The sequence below is a fragment of the Pocillopora verrucosa genome, chromosome 4, assembly GCF_036669915.1.
Source record: "Pocillopora verrucosa isolate sample1 chromosome 4, ASM3666991v2, whole genome shotgun sequence".
In the NCBI taxonomy this organism is placed as follows: Eukaryota; Metazoa; Cnidaria; class Anthozoa; order Scleractinia; family Pocilloporidae; genus Pocillopora; species Pocillopora verrucosa.
Genome location: NC_089315.1, coordinates 23,147,476 through 23,174,601, shown reverse-complemented (window position 1 = coordinate 23,174,601; position 27,126 = coordinate 23,147,476). Strand labels below are relative to the sequence as shown.

Sequence of the window (27,126 nt, the reverse complement as noted above, 5' to 3'; positions counted from 1 at the left end):
CCTCTATGCAGCTTCCACCTAAAAAGGGTCAGAATCTTCCTCCCCTACCACCTTTGAAGGCCTCAACAGTACTAGCCATTTCTACTTTCCATCCACCCAGGGATGTTCTAGGACAACCAAGGCTGCTTCCAAAAGAAGTAGTAATGCTCAATCACAGTCCTCAAACTCTGGATCTTCAAAGATTACATTGATTTTGATTAACTTTGTTTGCGATTATTCTGGAAAATTTCTTCCTTCCTCTTTTCCTGGGTCCTCTGTCTTCCTCCCTCGAGAAAGGAAGAGAGGGGACCTGGGAGCGAGGTTGAACTTCCTAAGTTCAGAAGTTCAATAATAAATTGATGATCATCCCGGAACTTTCAAATGCGCGCGCACGATGCAAAACTTGCCCTTTCATTCATAACATCGAGACTACATCGGGACTCAAGCGATCATATAAGACTACCATTCACTTCACCTGTACAACTTGCACTTATTTAAAAAAAAAAACGTTATATACTGGCGAAGGAGGAAGACGACTAGCCTAGACTAGACTAGGAATGGCGAAACGCATCCAAACCGGTTGCTAGACCATTAATATTCTCAATCATTCAAAGCAGTAGGCAGTTCGGAAAGCTGCAAAATTCTATAAAAAACATCGGCACCCTTAATCCCCATACTCTTTTCATTTAATTAATTTATTCGTGTTTTTCTTGTCACCACGTTCCAATTTCTGCATATAGGACACACAACCCGCTCTGACGAAGAGCGAACGCTCGAAACGTCAACTTTAAAACTCTTTACGGTGGTCAATTTACATTTTTAACTGGGTTTCTAAAACCAAATTATCTTCCTCAACCTTCTCTATAAATCAAATGCACTTCTTATCACTGGCCTTCTCAGCAGGCGTTATTTATTATTTATTATTTATTAATTTTTTCGGCGTTGATTAAAAGAACAACAGCGAAGTTGCATAAAAACCAGCGGTGATTCGAGTGATTTCCTCGAATATTCTGTATCAAACCTTAAGATGATTCCTCAGTTTTGCAACACGCATCCTGTATTGCGTATAAAGATCACGTAATAAGGGAATGAGCGCGCGCAAGAATGGGCTCCTGGCGCGCGCGCATTTCGAGAACACGGTATTATTTTTCAATCCACGGACCAGGTGACCTATCTTTTGTGTTGTGTTTTTCGAAACTGACATTGGTAAGGAAAATTAAGGAAAGTTTAGAAAAAACTTGTGTTCGATAACTTTTTTTTCTGAAGAATTACCTTATGCGGCGCGAGAGATATCCATGCCCAGGCCGACTGCCCTCGTTTCAGGAGGCTTATCATGAGACACAGAAACGCTAGCCTCCACCGCCTGTGAGGCAGGCGTTCACAATCGAGTAGACTTCCGTATAACCCTATTCTTCATTATGGATACATTTCTTTGACAAAAGCAAAAAAAGGCGAAAACAATGGACGCCTTCGGGGTTATGGATTTGTTTCAGATTAGTAGGGAGTTGGTGGGCGCTAAAAATAAGTCTTGTCCAGGCAAACAGCTGTTTTACCAGCCCTTGCTCGTCAGACATTTCAAGTCCTCAAGAGAAAATATGTCTACCCTATCTTACATTTCTTGAGGTGAGCAACCATTTGTTTTTGCTGTATTCAATGTTGAATATGTACGTTAGACTCTGCATGGCGGCGTACACTACGTGGGGTTTTAAATGAATAACAGTTGAGCCAAAGAATAGCCTCTGAGCTATAGAGGACTCAATAATGTCAACATTAAAGATGGCAGACAAGAGTGACAAAAAAATCTTGGAAAAGGTACCTTGAAATAGAAACTATACATTTGCGTAAAAATCGCTGTCAGTTATATAATTTTGATAATTCAACGCTTAGACGACTCGGGTTCTCGTTTTCTTTGGTTGTGCTCTTCTACTGTCCTGTGAGTCCATAAAACGGATTTTGTCCTCTCTTCGAAAACGGAACATCTTTACGGTACAAAAAATGATAGAAATATTTGAAATTAGCTGGAAAAGAACTATTTTCTGACAGACTAACGGAGACCTAACTTAGATTTCAAGCTGCGTGATTATATTGAGCTTGGTCACAAAGGTAAATATGAAATCAAATGAATTAAACCGAGCGAAAGAGGTTGATAATCAGAGTCTTCATTCAACAGTCGCTAGATTTGGAGATGTAATTAAAAGCAACGATTTGATGGAAAATGAGTTAAAAGCAGCAGAAACGTCAATGAGTTTATGTAATGTGGACAGTGAAGTTGATTTGGATGTCACGGCGTTTGGCTGCCAGGACGATGATCAAGCCCATGGCCTATCTCAAAATGAGTCCAAAGATTTAGATGAAGACAGAATTTCTGAGAGAAATCTTAGTGAGGTTGTTGAAGAAGTTGATGTGATAGATGTTGGATTTAATGACTATCCTTGTGATCAAATTTCTGGCTCACAATTAAGCATGGTGGATCATGACAAGTTGGGAAAAATCAACAGCAAGACCTATAATGAAAGGTTATTTCAGTTGCAATTTGAAACATTGGATAAGAAAACAAAAAGTGAAGCTCATGGTGTGGAAAAGGAGTCCCCTACTATAGAGACTAACCTGTGGCATGACCAGTTTTTGAATGGCAATGGAGAGGATGATGACTACAATCGCTTCTATTTTGAGTCTGATCATTTGGCACTAAAAGATAATAAACAGTAAGTATTACTTAGTCACTTTTAGTAATGCAGTAACTACTTTTTAACTATGAGTCTTTCCATTTTTAATTCCAACTTTCCAATATTTTTTACCTAAAAAAAAACTCCATTTTAGTGACTTTATTGAAAATACAACTTCACTGTAGTAAATCCAGTCATGAAAATGTGATTCCATCCAGCAGCACATCTCCAATAGCCTATTACTCAGAAGAAGCCCCCACCCCCCTGGCGGCTTGGTAAAAGAACCAAACAAGCAAACAGACCAACATATCTTTCCAGTCTGAATTTATTTTGAAAAGTAACAAGTGGGTGCCACATTTTTAACTCTTCCACACCCAAGATCTCTTTAATAATTCTCACTAGCACCTGCTATACAATTCTCATGATGCCATTTTGGGAGAATTTGGTTTTGGGTAAATTAATAATTCCCTAATTGATATTTATTTTTCTCTATTCTCTTCACTTGCCTGCTTAATGTTGTATTGATATTGCGAAGGGAAACTCTGCCATTGTCACTCATGGGAGTGAAAGGGTTAATATGTTTTTGTTTCTTTTTACTATTTTTTATTATTTTTTCATTTGAATGTGACTTTGTGTAAAATTTCATGAGTCTTCTGTAATCACTCTAACTCTTTTAAGGTTAATGAGGACCTAGATGTAGTTATAGAGGATTTTTATAGAGATTTTTTATCTTCTTTTGCACCAGCTATCATTTATTGTTGCAAACGTTGCTGGTTTTGGAGTCTCAGAGGAGTCAAGCTGTCAAGGTAATCAAAATTATTATTCTTGAAATAATGTTTCAATATTTGTGCGACATAACCCACCACCAGGTTTGAGGTAAGGTTGTAGAGTGCTAGACTGCAGTATTCAAGCCCCAGACCAGGCAACATCCAGGTTCTTAAAATAACTGAGGAGAATGTGCTGCTTTTGCTATCAAATTTGTAAAATTCAACATTGTAGTCTTTTTGGAGATGGATGAGAAAGCATAGCCTCCTGCATTTTGAGGGCATCCGTAGGTCACCCACAGGCCCCACTTTATGTGTGTTAAATAGTGAAGCTAGATATGCATCTAATAATGTATGTTTTGGCTAAACTTGAAGCATGGGTCAATCTTTTTTTCCCTTTGTGTTTGCTTAGGGGATTATGTTGGCTTTGAGACATGTAGTTTAAAACTAACTAATCCATAGGAGAGATTTTTTTCATGATGTACTGGTATAGATGCCTGTTTATGGTGTAACTCTTCTCATTCTTTCCTATTTCAAAGGATCTTGATAACCTTTATGAACAGCAGGTGAAAGCTCTCCAGGATCCTGTTAGCTTTGTGGAGAAGCTCCAAAATAAGGTGATATTTTATTCTAAGATAATGTTTTTGGCTTTTGAAGATGACCTCTGTCAGTATGTTGCATAAGAGTGACAAATATCTAATTTCTCCTTACAATATCACCCCTGAATCCTACATAAAGGTCGCAAGAATGAAGGAAATGATCAGCCACTAAAGAAGCTCTTGATTGTTAAACAAATCTTCCTGGTCAGCATTTTAGGAAATGTATAGAGAACAGTACAGAGGATACGCAAACTGATGTTAGGGTGCAAAGGGTTAATGAATGGTATTCAGTTTGTTCAATTCTATCAAAGCCACATCAATTTATTTTCAAAAAATTTTGAAATAAAGCCCTCCTTTTAAAATTAAGACCTGCTGCAGGTAGTTACAACCTTCGTTGAGTTTTGTTGACACAAGGGGAAGGGGAAAGGTATTATCAATTGTGATGAGGAGGGTGCGCAGTTCAATTTTTTTTGTAACATCTTAAAAATTTTACAAGGGCTAGTGGAAGATTTGCTAAAAGAAGCCCTATAAACTTGAGGCAATTTTTGTTTTAACTTAAGGAACACTTAGATCTCCCACCGCGGCAGAAGATTGTGAAGCTGCCACCAGTTCCTTGGGAGGAGTATACAGTATCACTGAGTGCAATAGAGAGACAGAGATTGAGTAATCCACATCTCACTAGAGCCAGTGCAAACAATGTGGGAAAAGGTACAAAGAGACAATAATTGTTTTAATACATTAGACTTATTATGAAAAAATCTGATTGGTTGAGAGCTTCAATCAATAAACAATAGCATGTGAAGTTTATATGATAACCCAATATCTGCAGCAGATAATCCCTGTACGTTTAACGCATTTTTTCTGCACTTATTTATCGATAACTTGCGATCAGAATGTGGAAATAAAATTTACTCTGATGAGAAAGGCGCTGCGCGATAATAGGGACCTTAAGCAAACCACGCGACAGCAACGAGGACATGGAAAAACAAAAGATATAATAGGCAGAACAATAGCTCAGCACGTGCGTTTGTACATTTCTGAACCGTACAATGCAAAACAACAATGTGAAATCCCCACAATTTGCGTCGTCTGTGAACCGAAACCACGACGGCAAATTATTTTAATTTCTAGTTGGACCTCAACACTTCTTTGATACGCTATGCTGAAGTTGAGGTGTGGCACCATATGAGACGGTAAACACATGCAGTCATTTTTGAAATTCAAATTATAGGCAGTAATTCATTTTTTAAACGAAGTCTTCCTTGGCGTTGCCGTCCTGACTGCTTAAGGTCCCTAATAGCGTTCTTAGAACTGTCTCTTTCTAAAGTGCCTAATTAGCTATGAAATAACTCTTAAACGTGATGTGCCATAAAATTGAGTGCGTTCTGCAGAGTGATCGTGGCAAGCAAAGGTAAAACTCACGCAAGCACTCGTTTGCACATGAAAAGTCAAGAGTGATGACCTAAAAAATTAAATTTATTAAAAGGCTTTTCGAAAAATTACGTACGCTATCTATGCTTTCCATCATTTAAACTCTTCATAAAACACTTTTTATTTTTCTGAAATAAAATTCAGAATATAAAATAAACATCAGGAGACGAATGTCGCCGTAAAAGATGCTTATCAGCTGACACGGCCTCTTAGTAAGCCAACATTTAGCTGACTTTTAAGCTCAAATATTCCGAGCAATTGAAAGAAACTTTGATCCAATTTAATTTCATTGAAGATAAAGCCCATCGAAGGTTTTGAAAAAATTGTTTTCAGCGAGGGCTGATTGTGTATCAGACTCTTGTGTTCCATCAACATTTGTTTTAAATTTTTAACTTCTGGGTGATATATGGTGACAAAAGGAATTAATGTAAATGATTAAGGCTCTGACTTTGAGTTTTCATAAACTACAAAGAGTGTTGTCAGTTTCACTCTTTAGAAGAAGAAGAAAGGAAGCTCTGACAGTAACAGCAGTGTTTTGAATTAGCAATAGCTGTGTAGAGAAACAAACAAATTCTCTTAGATTACCATTACTTTTACTATAATCAGATTAAGTATGCTTCATTCCAGAAAGATTTCTTCACCAGATTGCAGAAAAGTGCGTTTCTGGGAGACTTAAGTTTTAAAAGTTTCTGGGGGAGCATGCCCCCAGACCCCCCCTAGAGGTTCAGGCCTTCGGCCCTCGATTATACAGTGTACCGGCCTACTCACAAGGCAGTGCCCTTCTACTTCAAAAGTAAATGAAAACCCTGTGTCTGTGTTACCTGTCTCAGCCTTAAGCCATGGTTGATGACTCAGACTTCTGTTTTAATAATTTATGATATTATGCAAAAACTACATCCACTTATTGCTTATTATAATTGTGATCAGAATATCAAATTTATTTTTGAATTCAAGAGGCTGACAATGATGCACATCCAGAAAACACATGTATTGTGAAAGTTGTAACATACAAGTTCACTGTAAACTGTTCAGCCAAGATTAATTTGGGATCGTTATAATTTTTTTCTGCCACAACTTTGATCTCAGAATTTTTGCTAATATATATACTAATGATATAGTAGATAATAAAGATAAATTAGAATCTTTTATGCAAAGTTTACCATCATTTTAGAGTGTTTCAATTATACAAATGATAAAGGTGTGACATGTGCAAATGAAACAAGACATTTTAAACAATACAGTTTATAAAGTTGATGTTTATCACTGGTTCCATGTACCAGCACAAGAAACCTTAGCCAAGTTTAAGCCATTTTGACTTAGTGCATTGTCAATAACACATCTTAATGCAACATTTCATGTTGATAGTGAAAAACCTTAACTCATTGGAAGATCTCATTTGCAATTCTCCTTACTTTCTGCAATTCAATTCTTATGATATTAGTTTGGATACTTTGATATTGAATGAACTTATTATCCCCTACTTGATATTTTTCTTAATTTTTTTTCTAATATTTGTCCGCTTGATATTTCATTGATATTGTAAGCGGAAATTTCCTTCTTGGTCACCTGTGGGCATTTAAGGGTTGACTTACCTACCTATACTCGTCTGGTTGAAAGACCTCATCATTTGGTGGTCTCTTAATGTTTGAAAACATAATGAAATCTTTCAGTAAAATCATGATGTATCGGAAAGTACTATGAATGTGTAAGAATAGAAATATAATTTTTTCCAGCAACTGAATCATCATTGCAAAGTTCTGATGCAAGTGAGACCTCCTCAACTGCACCTTCAGAGAGCAATGTATACAGTGTCTTTGGAGGAGGGTTTGTGGCAAGCAGGCAAGGAAAACCACTAGAACGAGAAAGGTGAATATCCTGTCAAATTTTAGTTTTAACCTTCAACAATCCAAAACAATTGGTGGAGAACAAGTTATTGTTACTTTCCATAGTGCAAAGTAGCTCATTTAAGGGCAAATAAGGAAGAATCCCTCTGAAAACACTTCGAATGGTGTTGCATCTGGTTGTCCAAGACATCATGCCTTCCCTGCTGGACGATCAATGTTTCTTGCTTTCTGTGTTTCAGATTTTCAACTTTTAGATTTTAAACCAATCTTACATAGCAAGCTAGTGTGTGGACTCTCTCTTTCAGCATAGGATCACGAAAAAGTACCTCCCAGGCCTGTAAACTGTAATGATGTTAATTCTGAAAACACAGCATTACTTTTTGTAATGTTGTGCAAGTTTAAGCCAAAATTTTATTTATTTAAATTGTAGTCAGTCACAAGTTTTCAAGGCAACAAACAATGTCATAATTTATCTTTTCTCCGCATTGTGGGCAAACATTATTTTTTTCTTGTATTTGTGACCATTTTCTTAATTAACAGTCTGACAAGTGCCTTCACTCCAAGAGGTGGTGACTTAAAGAATGGACAAAGCGATATGAAACCAGTAACCTTCAATCAGCCATGGACTACTGAAGAACAGGTTTGTCTGGTTTTACCATTGCATGCTAGAACAGAAAAAATAGGGGAAAATTTGTGTGTAGTACTCAATGTCAATCTTTTAATGAAACTAGCTGACTTCCCCAAAGACTCTTGGTATGTAGGTGTATGGTTTCTTTGGCTGAAATATTCCACCTATCATTTCCCTGTGGCCTTTGAGGCATCAATGTGTTGCCAACTTGTCAGTTAACATTTACAACCTTTCAACTACCTACTATAAATGTTTGCAGCAGAATGTACCCTCAGTTGCAATGGAATTTAACCTTTTTTTGAGGGGTGATGATGGAACTTTTGGATACCAGCCTTACAAGATGCCAGCGGATTGGACATTTGACAAATTTTGTTTCTCTTTCTAGGCTAAATTGGAAAAGTTGTTGCAGATTTATCCCCAGGAGGAGATTGAATCCAAGAGATGGGAGAAAATTGCTGCTGCCCTAGGGAACAGAACTTACAAACAGGTTTTACTCCAATTCTTTATATTATTATAATTTGTTACAGTTATTATTATTATTTTATTAATTACTCTTTGCTTTATGTACCAGCCACAGATAGAGATTATACATGTAGGCATCATCAAGGCTAATTCTGGTGCATTTACAATAATTGAGTTATTTTTGCAATATCTGTCCTCTGACCTTATGTCCAATTTATGGCTCTAAATATGCAAGGGGTGAAGGGATACACCTCTGTCATGCTTTGTTCATATCAGTGTTTTATGGAAAAATGTAAAAATCAGAGCTATTAAATTCTTTTAGTAATGTGAATATGAAAGTGTGGTGACAGACAGAAATTTAACAAAATACAGATGATCATCTAAATGGCCAAAAGTTAATTTTTTTTGTTTTATTTTCTTTGTCATTATCTTCAAATCATTGTGTCTTAGTTGTAAAAGAATGTTTCTGAGAGTCAAGTCTCTGTATCTCAAATTGCGTACATCTTTAACATTTCTTTCCCAAGATCTCATTAGTAATTTTTCTTACTGCCTTCCGTATAATTCTTATGATGTCAGTTTGGAGAATTTGGTATAGGATCAACTAATAATCCCCTAATTGACAATTTTCTTTATTCTCATCTCTTGTCATCTTGATCTTTTAATGATATTGTGAGGAGAAATTTTGTCTTGTTCACTCATGTGGGTCAAAAGATGAGGTAATCCTGGTATTTATCACAAGCAATTAAGTAATATCAACTCAGTTGATACCCTGTTATACTCTCCCACCGACGCACCACCACAGTTTCTTTAGAAATTTACGTAATCAGAAGTACCTTGCTTGATCAGAGAATTCCCTTCGATGGTTAAGAAGTACAAAATCGAGGGAAAGCTCTAAAACCAAGGCCTCTCCAGTTTTGGATGTACCTCAAGAGAAAATGAGCGGAAGAGAGGAGCAATCATAACGTTTCCCTGGATATGTCGATTCCACAAAAATTTTTTCGGTTCAGAACGAGGCGGAAGTACGTTACTTCAGACCCCAGGAACTTGAATTCTCACCAGTAACATTTCTTTTCTTTCTGAGTTTGTTTTCTTCGACAATTTAGTAATCCGCATGCTGTCCGCCAATATTGTAGTTTTCACTCAAACCATAGGGATCGAAGTTAGACTTCACGCGCACATGTCAGAAAACAGTCTGAGACTTCCGTTCGAGAAAATCCTAAAGAATAGACCATTTTCGAGTTTTAAAACCTCCACTTTCAAAATGAAGCTAAGAGCAAAACCATTTTTGTAAAAAATGAGTCATGTTTGCACAAGAATAAAATTAAAAAAATAATTTCGACATGAAATACTTGGCACCTACCCTTATTTCAAAACAGACTTTATGCATCTCGAAAATGGTCCATAGTCACATCTCAAGTCCCGCACTGGGGTTTTCCCTTCTTTTACTTTATTTTATCTTGATTTACAATAATGAAAAGCGTCCTAACCATCTTAGAATGCTCATTCAATTACTCTAATCCCTCTAAGGTTGCCAGTCGAGTTCAGAAATACTTCATCAAGTTAGCTAAAGCAGGACTGCCTGTACCTGGTCGTGTGCCCAACATACCTCGGTTAGGAACCAGGGTAAGAGAGAAAACTTAATTTATGTTCCAGTTTTTCAGGTTTAATGGTTTGTTTATTTTCTTCATTTCATGTTTGCTTATTACAATAATTGATTGCGTCGGAAAGCAAATGCAAGTCGTTGAAATCACTTTGTTGATATGTGAAGAATGAGTACTGATTACACTTGCTTGATACCACTTGTTCCTTGGGTAATCACTACTAGATTCATCTTTCAAAATCTGTTTATTGAAAGATCGGGATATCAGCAAATACGTTTGTTAGCTCCAGGCTTCACTAGACTAGTGATATGGCGAGTTTTCTCCAAAAATGCTTATTGCACCTTTACTAGCTTTGCGAGTTGATGTGTGATAGATCGACCCCCTAGGACACAAAAAATGAGCTGCTTAAAAGTGTCCAGGTTATCCTATACGATGGCACAACTTTGACATGTTCTTTTTCAAATCGTGTGGCCAATTGGTCTTGCAGAGTAAACGGTCCTCCCATCACTATCAGACTCTTGGGTTTCGAAATTCCACATTTTTCCCTTCCTATCGACCAAAAGTTTTAATGGACGAAGATGACGAAATCTCAAGTGTAGCTACGGATGATACGACCGGATATCCATCGGTAAGATTAGTAAATTTAGCCTTTAGCTACGATATTTCCATTCTTACTTATCAAAGTGCCTTTATTAGCGAATTAAATATCCAAAGAGTGTCAGAGAACAATTTCATATTATGAAAGCTGTGACGTCTTCTTGACGTCATCTATTGCTACTGTGTGGCTAGGAAAACAGCGGTCAAACATGCGCTTGTGTAAACGTTTCAGCGGCCCGACATGGTGCTCCAAGACCTTCAAGGCTGTCAGAGCCAAGTTGTTGTACAGTAGGAGTGTAAGAGAAACACTCTAAGCTCATAAGACAACGTTGGACAAACGAGATACACAAATAAGCTTTGTGTTCGTTAAGTCCCAAGTTTTCCTTTTGCCTTCTTTTGTTACCTATTGCAGACTTCTTTGAAGTTTTCCATTTTTTTTTTTATAACTTTTGCGTGAAACTGCTGTTTTCTTATGCCGTAGTTTTGATGGAAAGCATCGTTATGGAATACCGTAGACGCAGATAATTGTGACCCGACCTAGGGCTAGATACAGTTTAGTTAAAATTACCATGAATTCTCATTTGGTCTTTTTGGTTCTTTTAATATGCACCTTCATCATTGCGATTATTATGGTTTGGTTTAACAGCACTTTTGTACGAAGAGCGCCATTTTGTGTATAATATACATTCTTGTAAACAAAAACACTTACTAACTTACTTTGTATACTGTGTTTATGATAGGATGAAGAAACTGTGCCAGTAGATCAGCGGAATACAGAGGAATACAGAGAACTTGTGGAGCTGAAGAGACTAAAGAGGCAGAAACTGACGGAATATCAGGTACTGTATAGCTAATCACTTTTGAGAGTGGTAAACGTCCTTTGAATATTGCAGTGAAAGAAAAAAAGGAAATTTGAAAGTTTACCAGAATATATTTTCCAGGGTGGATATATCTTTTTTATTCTTTTCATTAAGGTTCTCTTTCTCATTTCTAATACAGCATCAATTGCAAAATATTTCATTGCACCCCTTTATTTATACGATAATTATTCCGCAAGGCATAGTCAGTGGTCAGGCCTAAGGGATCCTTTTCATGTTGTTACAAAGCTTGCAGAAGACTCCTTTAGGCAGGTTTTGTGTTACAGAAACATAAATTTTTGGGACACCGTCTTGCACAGTATGCGCTCAAAATAAAATGTGGTCAAGAGAAAATAATTTCCCTCTATTTTCTCTTTTGGTGGCTGGACCCGTCTTCTTTTCTGCATATGAAGTCATATTTAAACCCCGACGTTTGCTAAATCTTTTTTCGCCAATTGTTTTGTTTAAGAGAGCTCTACAAGGAATCAATCACTTGGCCTAAAATAGGTGGCTTATCCAGTGCAATGTTTCTTTTACATCACTTACCTTTCTCGTTGATTTTTTTGTGATGATTTGATTTTTATTGCATAGTTGTGGTAGACTCTCGGTTTTTCCGTGTTCTGCGAATTGGCCCGAATGCGTGTGCTTCGTTAACTACCGAACGGTCCGTCTTTTACGAATTCGTCTTCTAAAAAATATATAACCATTGATAATGCCTGGTTTTTTTCTTCCACAAAAAGAGCCCATTATTACCTGATATTTGTCCACCTTCCCTGTGAAAAAGAAAACCTTCTTTGCCTTCATGACTCAATGTTCCCGAGACTTGATCTCTTCTTAAATTATTTTTATCTAATTCAGTATAATGTAAAATGTTATAAGAAGAGCGATGACGCCAGTTTGTTTAAACCCGGTGACTTATCTTCACAAGAGACATTGCATCATTTTTCTTTCATACTTTGGGGACAATTAACTATTTTGTTGGCTCTATTCACACGCAACTGAGATTCAATAAAAGATTTCTCAGAATTTCTTTCACTGCAATCCTTATTTCTTGCATTTTCCAACAATACAGCAAAGGGTTAAGTGTTGAATTCAGATAAAGCAACGTTGTTGCAAAGTAGCTCATGATCATCAATGAAACGCTTGCTGAACCGGCGGCGTGAGCAATCCAAACCAAACCGAATGGAAGGTAGCAAAGTATCATTGTAGCGAAAACCCACAAAGTAGTGGACACTGTTTTTCTGTATCGCAACAACTGCAAGGCTGAAATTCCTTTGGGTTGACACTGTGGAGTAATCTGAGCTTGGATATGATTTTTGAGGGTGAGATAGATTCGGGTATAACAGTAAGTGGAGATTATTAGCCATGAAGACCACATTATGGTGTTCAAGATGATGAAAGCGTTGACGCCTGCAAACACTGCCATGCAGACGGCAATGGACATTAACAACAACAGAGTAGCGACCATTCTTGCTCGCTTGATGGTTACAACTTGGCGGTACCTGATCCTTAACAGCAAGGCGAGGTGTCTGTCCACGCTAATTGCGGTCATCGTCGCAAATGAAAATGTACTTGAGAATATGCTGACAAAATTCCAGATATTTTCGCTGATTACACACAGATTCCAACTTTGGTTGAGAGCAGTCAGAAGGGAAGCAACTGTTGCTGGTTGCACGAGAAGACCAACACCGAGATCCGAGAACACCATGCAACGAAGAAATAATTTGGATGGAGGATTAAGGGATGATTCTTTTTGAAGTGCAATAAGGATGAGCGCATTTCCCAGTGTTGCTGTTATGGATGATGCGATGTTTAAAGCCACAAAAATCGGTGTGAAAGTGGCAAACGGCTGTGGGAATTTGCAATAGAGGTGACAATGCAGTGCTTGTAGTGAGTAATTGGACATACTCTAACGACGAGGTCAAGATAAGTGATATCCTAGAAGTGATTCCTGTAACTATAACAGAAACTGCTTAATCGAAAGAAAATGAAAGGAATCACCTCTTTTCTGTCTTCGTAGTAACACTATTTATTTCAAAGCCCGCGTTTGTTATTTGAGAGAATACATCTGCTCTTTCACAGCAAATGAAATACGAGTGGTAAGCAATGAGTTCTTTTGTGAAAAATTTCACCCTTATGTAATTGAATATTTTATTGATTATTAAGTTTATCATATTGTACTCTCAACAAAGAATAAAAGTCTTTTTTATAATATTTAATCTAAATGTAAGGCCGCGTTATGGATTAGAATGTTTTCCAATTTTCTTTCAAAGTTATTTTGATTTTTTGGCTCAATGTCGCCAATTTTTATCCTTTGAAAATCACAACCTGGAATTTGTGGTTCCTGTTCAGTACTTATGTAAAGTTCAGTAATGATTCAAAGGATGAGCTGATAGCTATGGCGTTTTCGCTTATCGGAATCAAGGGGGCTTTTTTGTTATCGTCACTACGTGCTTTCATTGTACTCCTTAAATTACTTTTGCGTGTAGTGTAATTAAAGGAAGTTTGCTAACGGAAGGAAGGAAGGAGCTATGTTTATTGAGATCGTGTACTTTCTTCTTTTGAGAGATTGATGGGCCTGTTCTATTTCGATAAATGTGTGTGAGGAAATTGTCGTCCAATTCATATTTCATGTTGTTCGAGTAATACGCCTGTTAGAGGGAACTCTTTAGACATGAATGTTATTTATTGTAATTATTCAGAAAATTTAGATCTGGTAAATTCTACTATTCTTGCCTTAAAAAAAATCTAATGTTTGTGAAAGATCTCTTCGGGTATGGAATACTTACGAGTGTTTACGTATTTGGTGTGGATAGGTGTGGTGCTATTTATGTTATACAATGAAAATATGCAGAACACAACATTTAGCCCTTTACATCCTAATATCAGTATGCATATTCTCCACACTGTTCTCTATATATTCCCTAAGGTGCTGACAAGGAGAATTTGTTTAACAATCAAGAGCTTCTTCAGTTGACGATCATTTAATTTATTCTCATGACCTTAATGTGTGATTCAGGGATGATATTGTAAGGAGAAATTTCATGCTAGTCACTCTTAGGGGTCAAATGGTTAAAGTATTTTTTTTGCCTCGCCTTCTCTTTCCCTCAGTTCTATCCTTGTTTTCGTTACTATTGCCCAGAGAAGTTGCAACTCGATCGTATTTTGGAACTTTGTTGAGTAAATTTTGCAGTATGCCAGTTCTAAGGTATATTTCTTGATAAAAGACCGTCTCCTTCATGAAGGCATTTTAGCTGTCCTCGCGCGAGGTGATTATAGCGAAATATGACGCAATACTTGACCAATCAGAGTGTTTGCATCTCTATAATCACCGAAACAACTATAGTAAGAAAAATTAAAATAGGTGTAGCATGTTAAAACTGTGTGTTCCATTTCTTTTTCAAACGGACACTCTGGAGTTTGTTGGCACATGGGTACTTGATCTGGTTCGATAGAGGGTGATCATGTTTGTAGTTTACATCAGAACCAAGAGTTTGCCTCCACTTGCGAGCATGTGTGACATTGTAAGACTTCAACTGACTTTAACTTGATATTTCCGTTCTATGATCCGCACAACTATCAAGCCAGATTCCTGAGAATTTCTTTTACTGCATTCCTTATTTCTCTGATTCTCCAGCAATACAGCAAAGGGTTAAGAGATGAATTGAAATGAACCAATGAGATCGCAAAATAGAATATCATCATGAATGAAATGGTTTGTGAAGTGGCTGAATGAGCTATGAATACCAAAGCAACCGGAAAGTAGCAAATTATCATCGCAGCAAAGAGCCACAATGCAGTAGACACTGTTTTTCTGTATCGCAACAAGTTCTCGGGTGAAATCCCATTGGGCTGGCCTTGTGGAGTGATTTGAGCTCGGATATGAGTTTTGAGAGTGAGAAAGATTCGCATATAACAGTAAATGGAGAGTAATATCCATGAAGACCACATTATGAAGTTGAAGATAATAAAAACGTTGGTGCTTATGAGGACTATAAAGCAGTTGTCAGTAGACGCGAACAAGAACAGTAGAACAACAATTCTAGCTCGCTTGATGGTTACAACCTGGCGGTACCTGTTTCTTAACAACAAAGCAAGATGTTTGTCCACACTAACAATGGTGATTGTTGCACACGAAAATCCAGTAAAGACTGCGTTAAAAAAAAATGAGATATACTCGCTGATTAGACACAGATCCCACCGTTGGTAAACAGCGAATAAAAAGGAAGTAACTACTGCTGGTTGCGCGAGAAGGCCAACACTGAGATCCGAGAATGCCATGCAACGGAGAAATAACTTGGACGGAGGATTAAGGGTGGATTCTTTTTGAAGTGCAATAAGGATTAGCGCATTTCCCAGTGTTGCTGTTATGGATGATGCAATGTTTAAAGCCACAAAAACCTCAGTGAAAGTGGAAAAATTTGAAAAGTTGCGAATGAGGTGACAGTTCAGTCCTGCTTGTTGTGAGTAATTGAACATACTTTAACGACGAGGTAAAGAAAAGTGGAATTCTCAGTAGAAGTGATTCCAGTAATCATAACAGAAGCTGCTTGATCAGGCAAGAGTGAAAGGAACTGCCGTTGCGCTTTCCTCTTTTTGACTTCTTGGTAACACCTTTTATCGCAAGAAAGCTGGCGTTTGATATTTGAACTGAAAAATGTTTGTAATTGGAACATCTGCTCTCAACAATGAATAGAGCGCGAATAATCATAAATGAGTTCTTTAGATCAAGTTTTAGCCGAATTTAATTGCATATTATATTGGATAGTAGGTGAGCATTGTATTGATGACGGTTCTATGGTCTGATAACTTTCCTATTCGGGGATCTCACGAGTTTTGGAAGAATTGTATACGATTGGTCAGCTTGATGCCCCAAAATAATTGTCTTCTAAGAGTTTATTTGGCGAATTCATGTTAACAGTGTGGTATTAATGAAAAATGTCGTGAGGGCACAGGAATAAAGAGAACAAAGAACTTCTCTATTTCCATATTTATTAAAATCAGCAGAATAATCAATGAGTGCTGGTAGTCCAAATTTCACCGAAAGAAATGGGTTGATATTAAATCTCCATATCGTAATTTAAAAATTAATTTAGGATCGTTTTGTGATATTCATGGGAATTGAAAAGCCACTCTACAAAGGAGGGTGGTGTTTCCCATTCTTTCTTTTTTTTAGAAGAGATTAAGGTGACCACTTACCTCGATGTCGCAAATGTTTATCTCTTAAAAATTAACGGACACAAATTCTTGGTTCCTGTTCAGTATTCATGCCAAGTATAATTTTTGATGCAAAGGATAAGACAGTAGCAATGACCTTTTCGTTTATTGGAAGTGACTGGGAACTATTGTGATCATCACCACCTGCTGTCATTCTACTCCTTAAATTACTTTTGCATGCAATGTAATGAAAGGAAGTTTACTAACGAAACAAAGAAGTTATGTTTAATGAGATCCTGTACTTTTCTCTGTGTAAAGATTGTGGGGCCTCTGCTTATAATTTTGTGTTTTACAGGAAATAGTCGTAGATTCATATTCCATTTTTTTTTCGCGTAATAACCTGTGAAAAGGAGCTGTTTAAACATGAATGGCCTTTTTTGTAAGTTTTTAGAAAATTCATGGCGAACTGTCGACTGAAGTTTCATGTTGAAGGGAAGAAGCCCATTATTATCTAATACTTGCTCATGGTCTTCTTGAAAAAGGAAACTTTTATTGCCCTAATGACTCAATGTCTGCGTGATTTGACCACGCCCTAAAAATGCTCTTGTATTTTGACCTGTTAGAAGGAACTCTTTCTACATGAATGGTCTTTATTGTAATTTTTCAGAAGATTTATTATAGGTTAATTTTTTTATTCTTGCCTTAAAAGAAACTGCAATGTTTGTGAAAGTTCTGTTAGGGTATGAAATACATAGGAGTGTTTATTGATTTGGTGTGGATAGGTGTCGTGCTATTAATTTGCTATACTGAGAATATACAGATCACAACTTTTTAAGTCATTCTTTAACCTTAACATCTCTTTTCTCGGGTCCTATCCTTGTTTTCGTGACTATTGCTAAGATACTGTGCGGCTCCATTGTATTTTGGAATTTTTTGGAGGACATTTTGCAGTATGACAGTTTTAATGTATGTTGCTTGGTATATGTCGGTCTCCTTGAGGAAGACATTTTAGTTGTTTCCTAGGAATCTATGAATGCAGCCAAATTTCCATTGCCAGATTTCCTGTTGGAAATTTGCGATGGCATTCGGAATATAGGAGGGGCTGGAATGTAGTAACTTTTATTTAGGAATATCTCTCGCGAGAGCAATTCAGTATTCTTTCTGCAGTTTGATAACAAAAAATTAATCAGTGAATCGTGCTAAAGCTGTGTGTACCATTTCCTGTTTAAATGGGCCATTTGGAATTTGTTGGAACATGTGAGCGTGATTTGATTCGACACAGGGCTGGCCATGAATCAGAAGCTATTTTGTATGACATCATAAGAATAAAACTGATTTTTACTTGATGTTTCCGTTCTGTGATCCACGCACAACTATGATGCCAGATTCCTGAGAATTTCTTTTACTGCATTCCTTATTTCTCTGATTTTCCAGCAATACAACAAAGGGTTAAGCGATGAATTGAAATAAATCAAAGCGATTGCAAAATATTGCACCATCATCAATGAAAGGTTTGGTGAGGTCGCTGTATCAATAATGTAAACCAAAAAAACCGGAAAGTTGCAAATTATCATTGCAGCTAAGAGCCACAACGTCGTGGACACTGTTTTTCTGTATCGCGACAAGTTCTCGGGCGAAATCCCATTGGGCTGGCCTTGTGGAGTGATATGAGCTTGAATGTGATTTCTTAGAGTGAGGTAGATTCGCGTATGACAGTAAGTGGAGATTATTAAGCATATGGACCACATTGGGACACTTGAGGTAATGAAAACGTTGTAGCTTATGAGGACTGTCAAGCAGTAAGCAGTAGACACTACCAAAAACAGAGCAACGACCACTCTAGTACGCTGGATAGTTACAATTTGGCGGTACCTGATCCCTAACAGCAAAGCAAGATGTCTGTCCACACTAATGGCGGTTATTGACGCAAAGGAAAATCCGGTAAAGAATGCGCTAACGAAATTCCAGATAAAGCCGCTGAGTAGACATAGATTCCAAAGTTGGTACGAAGCGCATAAAAAGGTTGTAACTGCTGCTGGTTGTACGAGAAGGCCAACACCGAGATCCGAGAATGCCATGCAACGGAGAAATAATTTGGACGGAGGATTAAGGGAGGATTCTTTTTGAAGTGCAACAAGGATGAGTGCATTTCCCAGTGTTGCGGTTATGGATGATGCAATGTTTAAAGCCAAAAAAACCCCAGTGAAAGTGGAAAAGTTACGACTGAGGTGACAGTGCAGTCCTGCTTGTTGTGAGTAATTGAACATACTCTAACAACGAGGTCAAGATAAGTGAAATTCTAAAGTGATTCCCGTGACTAACAGAAACTACGTGATCAAAAGACAATGAAAGGAGCAACCTTTTTACTCTCCACTTTTCTGTCTTCGAAGTAATACTGTTTATCTCAAGAAAGCTGGCGTTTGATGATTGGAACGAAAAAGATAATGGCGCATCTGCCCTAAAAATCAATAGAATGTGAATAATTAATGAGTTCTTTAGACCAAATTTCAACGGTATTTAATTGAATTTTACAGTGACTATAAGTGAGGATCATATTGATAACGGTTCTATGCTCTGATCTTCGTTTTAGAGATTTTGCAGGTTTCGGTAGAATTATGTACGATTTGTCGGCTTGATAGCTAAAATAATTGTCTTGTAAGATTAAATTTACAAAGTTGGTGTCTACAGTTTGGTATTAATGAAAGATGTTTTTGTCTCGGGGTACAAGGATAAACAGGAAAAGGAACTTTTGTATTTGCTTATCTGTTGAGATCAGCAAAATAATCAATGATTGCTGGTGGTCCAAATTTCACCGAGAGAAATGAGTTGATTATTAAGAGAGTGTCTCTGTAAGAGCGGTCCGGTCGATTTTGCTTGAGACACGGATTTCGCTCGTTTCTTGTGTGTTGTAAGACATTCATGTACCTATACTAAAACAACAATCAGTTTGATCGGATCTCTTTATTTTTCAGAGTTTTACGGAAATTAAATTTCACTCGAGCGAAGGCTTGTCGTACAACTTTCATACAACTTTGGAGGACAATTTACAAAAGACTACGGAACTCAGAAAAAAACAAATACCACAGCCATGTATATTAACTTTATCTTATCTATCGAGGCGACTTTCGTAAAAATCATACCTAAAGGTATGTAGATTACCGAAAATTAGGTAAGTTCATGGAGTTATAAAGTTCTCGTAAAGGTCGGGCCGCAAAGTTTTTTTCTGTAGTTACCTTTTCTATGACAACTACTTCCTAGCTATGTTAGTTGGATCAGTTTAGAACGCCTCACTTTTTCAAAAATTTACCTTGAATTTGATCGGTTTTGGCGTGTGTGATTTAGGCGAACCGATAAGGTGTCGTTCAAGTCTTCCTGTTTCCTTGATTGAAACGTGATGTTTACGAAAGTCACCTCGATAGATAAGATAAAGTTAATATACATGGCTGTGGTATTTGTTTTTTTCTGAGTTCCGTAGGTTTTTGTAAATTGTCCTCCAAAGTTGTATGAAATTAAAGTCTTGAAAAGTGTCACGACAAGCCTTCGCTCGAGTGAAATTTAATTTCCGAAAAACTCCGAAAAGTAAAGAGATCCGATCAAACTGATTGTTGTTTTAGTATAGGTACATGAATGTCTTACAACACACAAGAAACGAGTGAAATCCGTGTCTCAAGCAAAATCGACCAATTTCCAATTTTCTTCAAAGGTTGTTTTGATTTTTTGGCTCGATGCCCTAAATCTTCATCCTTTGAAAACTCGTGGTTCCTGTTCAGTATTTATGCAAAGAGCACTAATGATTCAAAGAATAAGCAGATAGCTATGGCCTTTTCGCCTATCGGAATTAAGGGCTACGTGCTGTCATTGCACTCCTTAAATTACGCTCGCAGGCAATGTAATAAAAGGACGTTTGTTAACGGAAGAGCCATATAATTATGAAGCTGCGCTTTCTTCTGTATGGATAGTTGAGCCTGTGTTAGTAATTAAATGTATGTCAGGAAATAGTCCTCCAATTCATTTTCCATGTTGTTCGTGTATTTAGCCCTTTGAGAAGGAAGTCTTTAATTATGAATGATCTTTCTTGTAAGGTTTTAGAAAATTTACAACAAGTGTTTCTTTTTATCCTTGCTTTTTATGAGACTCCCATTTTCGTTTAAGTGCTCTTAGGGTATGGAATACATTGGAATGTTTATAAATTTGGTGTGGATAGTTATGGTTATCATACCATAAGCAAAGTAAATTGCCTGGTGTATGTCGATCTCCTTAAAAAGGCATATTAGCTGTGTTCTTTATTATTTCTGATTTGCGAAAGGTGAATGAAACAAAATTTTCTATTGGCAGATTTTATCGTTCTTTTTGGAAATTTACTGTCGCATTCCGAGGATAGGGGGTGCTAGAGCTCTGTAGTTTTTAGCGAAAAATATCTCTTCGCTTGGATAAAAGGATTTGGATTCGGTATATTGATTTTATCCCACTGGTTGATTCTATTTTGGACTTGAATTGGTAATTTTACCCTGGCTTATGGTCAAAATAATGTGAAGATCATTTTCTTAATATTTTTGTGATATGACGGGCCGCCCAAGGAGGAAAAAGGAAGCCTTCCGTTATTTTCGGAGGCTGAGATGATTTTTCAGCTCGATGTATTAAATAATTGTCCTTTAAAATTTCATTGATTTCACGTGCTGGTTGATTTTAGCGAAGAGCTGTTATTTTCTCAAGGATAATCAGTAATGCTGTATTCGTGTAATGGAAACAGTGGAGTACCTCTATGAAAATTATTTCTGTTGTCATTGAACACCTTAAATTACTTTTCCTTGCGACAGATTAACAGGAAGGTAGTTAAAGATAAATGGAAGTTTCTCCATAGGGAGCATTTTGATCGCAGGGCCTGTGTTATTTATTACTTTGAACACTAGGAATGAGTATTTTTATTTTGAAAATTAAAACGTTGCTTTGTCTCTGAAAACCCTCGCATTTGCACACTCTTAGAAGTATAATTAATGAGCTAGTTGGACAAAATTTGGCATATGAAGTGAAGACAAGTGAAACTCTTTTTGATATCGGTGTCTGTTGAATCGGTCTGCCAAGGAGTAAAAATGACCCAAGTCTTTTCTTGGCGTCGCTAGTTCTGAGGTTAGTGTTAGCTTTCCACAAATTGAATTTACTTTTACTGCAAGGTTTTATGTCTATGGTTGACTTGACAACGCGCCACCAATTTTTGTTTCTATTGAATTGATTCCATCGGACTTGAGGAATTAATGTAGTGTGACGTAATTGACATGGAATAATTATTCAGTAATCTTGACATCGCAGCCGAAACACTTTATTTACAGCCTAAGATTTTCCAGAGTTTCTTTGACTGCATTTCTAAAATACTTGATCTTCCAGCAGTACAGCATGGGACCAACTGTAGAATTTAGATAAAGCAAAGTTTTGCAAACAAGTTACGTGTTATAGGAGAAAAGCTTAATGGAGAACTGACAGAAGAACCGGCAATATTAAATTAAAGATTGATATGTAAGGAAGGTAACTGATCATCATCGCAGCAAAAACCCATAAAGCGCTGGACACTGTTATTTTGTATCGCACCAAGAGCAAGGCTGCAATATCCCATTGAGGTGGCCTTGTGGAGTTATTTGAGCCTGAATGTGATTTTTGAGAGTGAGATAGATTCGCGTGTAACAGTAGGTGGAGACAACTAGCCATAAAGAACATATTATGACGTGAAAGACGAGAGAAGCAAATTCGTTCGTAAATAATAGGAAGCAGGTTCCTGTGAAAACCAACAACAACAGAACAACTAGAAAGCGAGCTCGTTTTATTGTCACAACTTGGCGATACCTGATTCCCAAAGACAACGCAAGAAGCCTGTCCGCACTAATTGCATTGGCAGTCGAAACTGAAATCACGCACATGAATGAGTTGGAGAAAAGCCAGAGTTTCTCCATGAGATAGCAGTGATGCCAGTGTTGCAAGACAACAAGCCGAAACGAACCGCAGCTGCTGCTTTCTGCACAAGAAGACCAACATCGAGATCCGAGAATGCCAAGCAACGAAGAAGTACTTTGGGAGGACACTTAGTAAAGTACAGCCAGGATTTATACATTTCCCAAAGTTGCTGTAATGAATGATGCAATGTTTATCCCTGTTAGAACCAAAAATAGAGCAGAAACCTGCCAAGAGTTGTTATGACTAACGATAATTTGGCTACAGATCGCTCAGATATCGACCGTAATTAAACTGTGATCTTTCCCTGAAACTCTGGAATGAAAGTTTTGACCTCAAACCTCTTTGCTGAATTTCCAGCTTTAGATAAATTTCCTTAGCCCAACAAAAGCTTCCTCTTCTGATCTTTGTCAAGATTTCATGGCAAGCTTGCGTTCTTTACATCTTGTTGAAAGCTTACAAGTACACGCACTTAAGTTGTGTAGAGGTTCACAACTGAATCTGCCATTTTTAATGAAGGAGCTGAGACCCCACTGCTATTTACAAAAATGTTCGGAATAATTTACAAAAGGTTTTTCGGAAATGAACATCTACTCTTTGGCATTCAATAGATTTTGAGGGGAAAATATTAACTTATATCAATCGAAACCTGAGACGCAAGAAAGCGATAATTACTTGGACACCGCTGTATTTCAGATTGACCTTCCTTTTGTTTTCCTGATCTGTTTTGTTCTCTTTTACTCGATTTGGTAGTCGTAGGTAAATGTATTTTCCTTAATTATGTAATAAATGTTAGTGACCTCATAAACAGATTCTATCTTAAAATCTCACTCAAAATGAAGTATTCAAGTTACCATTCCCAGTAAATAGGAAGAATAGCCTATTAAGGGGGTTAAAAGATTTTTCCGAAAATTACGCACTCTCGTTATCTCAAACGATATAACGAGAAATTAACGCTCTTGAATGATCTGCCTGTTTCTTAGGAAAGGAAAATGTTTAATTTTGTAGCATGGTGCAAATTTGGTGCAATTATGTTTATTTATGCGGTGAGACGATCTTCGCAAGTGTTAGATGGCTTACTCAACAAGCAGAATCGATTCACTTTTAGGAAACGGGAAACAGAGGAATTTTTAGATTGTTTGCACAGTACAACTCTTATGCAATTGGTCATTTGCGGACAAATGTTATCAGTTCATGAACGTTTCCCGTTCCGAAGATCAACAGGTAGCGCCAACCTATTTAATTTTGCTTGAGATATGCAAGTAATATTAATCCAGTCCATGTATCTTATTGCGTCCTTGACTGACTACTTTTTTGTTTTTTTCTATAGCAAAGTGAGATAGCTGTCCAGCACCATGGCTTCATGGTAAGTCAACAAAATTGTGTTTGTTTGTAAAATGTTGGGAATAAGAGAGTAGTATTGTACTTACATTTACACGCAACGCCATTTTACGTTACAGTGTGATGGCTGTGGAATGAATCCAATATCAGGCACAAGATGGCACTGTACCGACTGCTCAAAAGATGTTAGTGTTGATTTGTGCACGGAGTGCGCAGAAAGGTAATTGAGTTGTAATCGCCATCTTGAAATTTTAGTCTTGCTACTCGTATTTTTATGCTTAATATCAAGGGGAAAAGAAGGGAAGTTTTTCTTGATAGGAGAATACCCTATGACCAGACGTATTTTTCGGCACTGTTCCTTTTCATTACCTTCTTCATTTACATGGTATCGCTCAGTTAACATCGCAGTGACAACAAGGCTCTTTGATTTGCACAGCCTGTTCACAAATGTTCAATCTGTTTTACAGGGGAAATGTGAATGTGGGTGTTCACACAAGTGAACATCACCTGGAACCAGTGTATTCTAGTTCTACGTTTTTCGTGGATGGAGACTATCTTGGACTCAGCAGAGGCAGCACTAGTGCTGGTTATAATTACCTGGATACCAATTTCCTACCCTCTACTGCCAGCTAGCACAAAAGAGCACAAGGTGTAAAGCGCTTTACCCAATCTGAGCTAAGACAGGCTTGTATTCGGCGTCCTACGCGGGAAAATTCGGAAACAAGAAGTGACTGTCGTGTTTCGTCCAGCTCCTGATTGGTTACTTCTAGAGCATACTCATCCTGATTAGTCGGTCACTATGAGATTCGCGTTCTTAAGTGACAAATCGTGACAGGTCTATTAACTTGTTGAAAGAATAGGTTCCAGATGTTCAGTTTTCGCCTGAAAAACATTCTGAACAGTTTTTGTCACTGATTCTTTATCATTCTCTTTACTAAGGGTCTGAAAACCAGACCTAAAGATAAAGACGAGGGCCAGTCACACGTAAGCTGAACACATCAATCTAGTTAGGAACTGTTATTGAGTGTATGAATTGACCATTTCACATTTGTGTAATTAGTTGCCAATCCTTTGATTTACAATGAGACTGAAGGTGACCTTGTTTTGATAGAGACCAGTATCTAGTAAGCATGATAAAAAATTAATTTACTTTTGAAAAGCAGCACATTTTGTATCATAACGAAGTCACCCTTAGCCTTACTCCTGTTCAAAGGCGTGGCAACCTAGCACGCAACTGTAAAATGGACTTCCTCAAAGCTAAAGTGAATGAAAAGAGCGCGCGGTTTTATATCTAACGGAGAGTACTTTATGTCCCTGTAAAGTGTTGTATCTCGGCAATTGTCCGTGCAAATGTACACCGGTACTTAATTGGACTCCTATGTAATTTTTCATACATCATATATTTTTTTAAGCCAAGTTGTAAGTGTGGAAAACAAGCGGCAATTTAAAGAATAAATTATTCTGTTCGTCCTTTACGACTGTGTACCCTGAAAATGTTGCCGTAATTTTATTGATCCGATTGTTTCAATTTATACGTGTTCTACACGAACATCTCTACAACGTTGGAGATAACTGAAATTTTAGCTGGGAACTAAATTTTGCGCTATTAGCAAAACATTATTTCGCAGAGAAATATTATATTTTAAATATTTTTTCTTATCGCGTTATGCAGAAGGAATTACATGGTAAATTCATAGATGGTTATGTGGAATGAGTAAAAAAACCAAGAGTGCGAATCGACATTTGACTCGCAGGCAGATGTTTTGTTTTGACTGGAGTTTGTAAATTATCAATAACTTTTGTTTTTTTACGGCTGGGGGGAACTACTGTCGGATCAAGGACTATCCGCAAGTATTGATACCCGCAAAATTCTTCTACCTCACGGTTCATAAATGATCGCTTTGAAACGAAAAAGAACAAAAACCTCTATTTATTCGGCAACGTACGTATTTAGACTCTTCCTTAAAACCTACAGAAATTGAAAAAAAAAAAAAAGCGAAAATCGTTACAAATCAAGCAGCCCTTGAGTTGTTTAAAGATGCGCCGCGAGGTCACAATTTTAATGGCGTTGTTGATATCTGATGAAATGCCTATTACTTGGCCAGCATTTGCGCATGTGCCAAATACATTTAGGATATCAAACAAAATCGCTTGTTCTACTACACGTCATTAACCACGTACCCGGGAGCCACTCGGTATGAAGTTAATTAATCATAGAGATCACAAATGCTTCAAACCCAGAAGCTGCTGAGAACGAGACAAGCTTTATTCAGGGGATGGCTCCAGTTGGCTTTTTCATAACCTTTTTGTATTCCATAGCTCGATGAACCGCGGCCCAGCTTGGTTCCTTTCGATATCTTCCTCAATTATCTACAGAGGGTAATTGATGTGTCGGTATCGGAGCAAAAGAACCTCTTCTCGTTGGTTACGTATGGAACAATAATCTATTATTTAGCGCGTCCCTGACTTTTTCCCAGCCTTTGGTAGGGAAGATTTAAACCAGACTGATTGCGTAAAGACACGAAGCTGTTTGTGTATTTTTGAATGTGTTCGTTCGTTACTGGCAGCGTCTGAGCCAAAAAGTGACTAAGGTTGACTTATTGCCTGATTCATTCTTAGAAATGATTGTTTACGATTGAAAATGGGAGTCGATAGGGGAAATATGGCGTTTTTCACGTAATGTATTCATTACTTACTTGATCAGAACAAATGCACAGATCGAGTACATTCATAAACAATCTTAGCTCCAATTTTCATTTATTATTCATAACTTTATTTCAACTGGAGTCTTCAGTCGTCTAGTTTACTTTCGTGATTCTATGACTTGAAATGGAAAAGAAATTCAACGTATCAAGAAGCATAAAGAGCAAATTCGAGAAACTGCGTCCTTTCAGAATAATAAAAAAATAGTTTGAGCTTTTTAGGATTTTAATCTACACAGGAAATTAAGAGACGCCTTGGGTTGGTCCCGCGGATTCTTTTGGCTTTCCGTCCCGCGGATTCCTTTGACTTTTCTTATCTCCACGGTTCCCTTTAGGAAGCATTGCTTCCCTACTTGAAATTGTCTCGTTGCTTTCAGTGATACACCGCTTCCATTTGAATTATTTTGTCGTCTGGTTTTCCGTAGCTCTGTTTACTATCACAAGCCGCTGACAGGCTGTCGTATCACGTAGAGGCTGTCTTTGTCCTCTTTATGAAAAGGAAAATCCATTAGCGTCTACATAACTATCTTTCTTTTTCGTATGTTTTTTCTGCCGGTA

The 27,126-nt window shown here is 37.4% G+C and overlaps 1 protein-coding gene across 1 annotated transcript; it reads left to right on the top strand.

Annotated features, from left to right (window-relative positions):
• The first annotated feature begins 1,759 nt into the window (after nt 1-1,759).
• Nucleotides 1,760-25,341, top strand: LOC131778788 (ZZ-type zinc finger-containing protein 3). Its single transcript, XM_059095236.2, has 13 exons — nt 1,760-2,684; nt 3,391-3,451; nt 3,949-4,026; nt 4,569-4,716; nt 7,173-7,305; nt 7,824-7,923; nt 8,297-8,398; nt 9,901-9,996; nt 10,462-10,602; nt 11,312-11,410; nt 23,856-23,891; nt 23,986-24,086; nt 24,334-25,341. The coding sequence occupies exons 1-13, from the start codon at nt 2,089-2,091 to the stop codon at nt 24,497-24,499; spliced, it is 1,857 nt and encodes a 618-aa protein (XP_058951219.2). The 5' UTR covers nt 1,760-2,088; the 3' UTR covers nt 24,500-25,341.
• Nucleotides 25,342-27,126: the final 1,785 nt, after the last annotated feature.

What these genes read in the sequence shown, in the direction of transcription:
- LOC131778788 (XM_059095236.2), top strand. Translation starts at nt 2,089, where the DNA reads ATGAAATCAAATGAATTAAACCGAGCGAAAGAGGTTGATAATCAGAGT. An exon ending in GCACTAAAAGATAATAAACA is followed by an intron (nt 2,685 to 3,390) that starts GTAAGTATTACT and finishes CTTTTGCACCAG; the next exon opens with CTATCATTTATTGTTGCAAA. An exon ending in TGCAAACAATGTGGGAAAAG is followed by an intron (nt 4,717 to 7,172) that starts GTACAAAGAGAC and finishes AATTTTTTCCAG; the next exon opens with CAACTGAATCATCATTGCAA.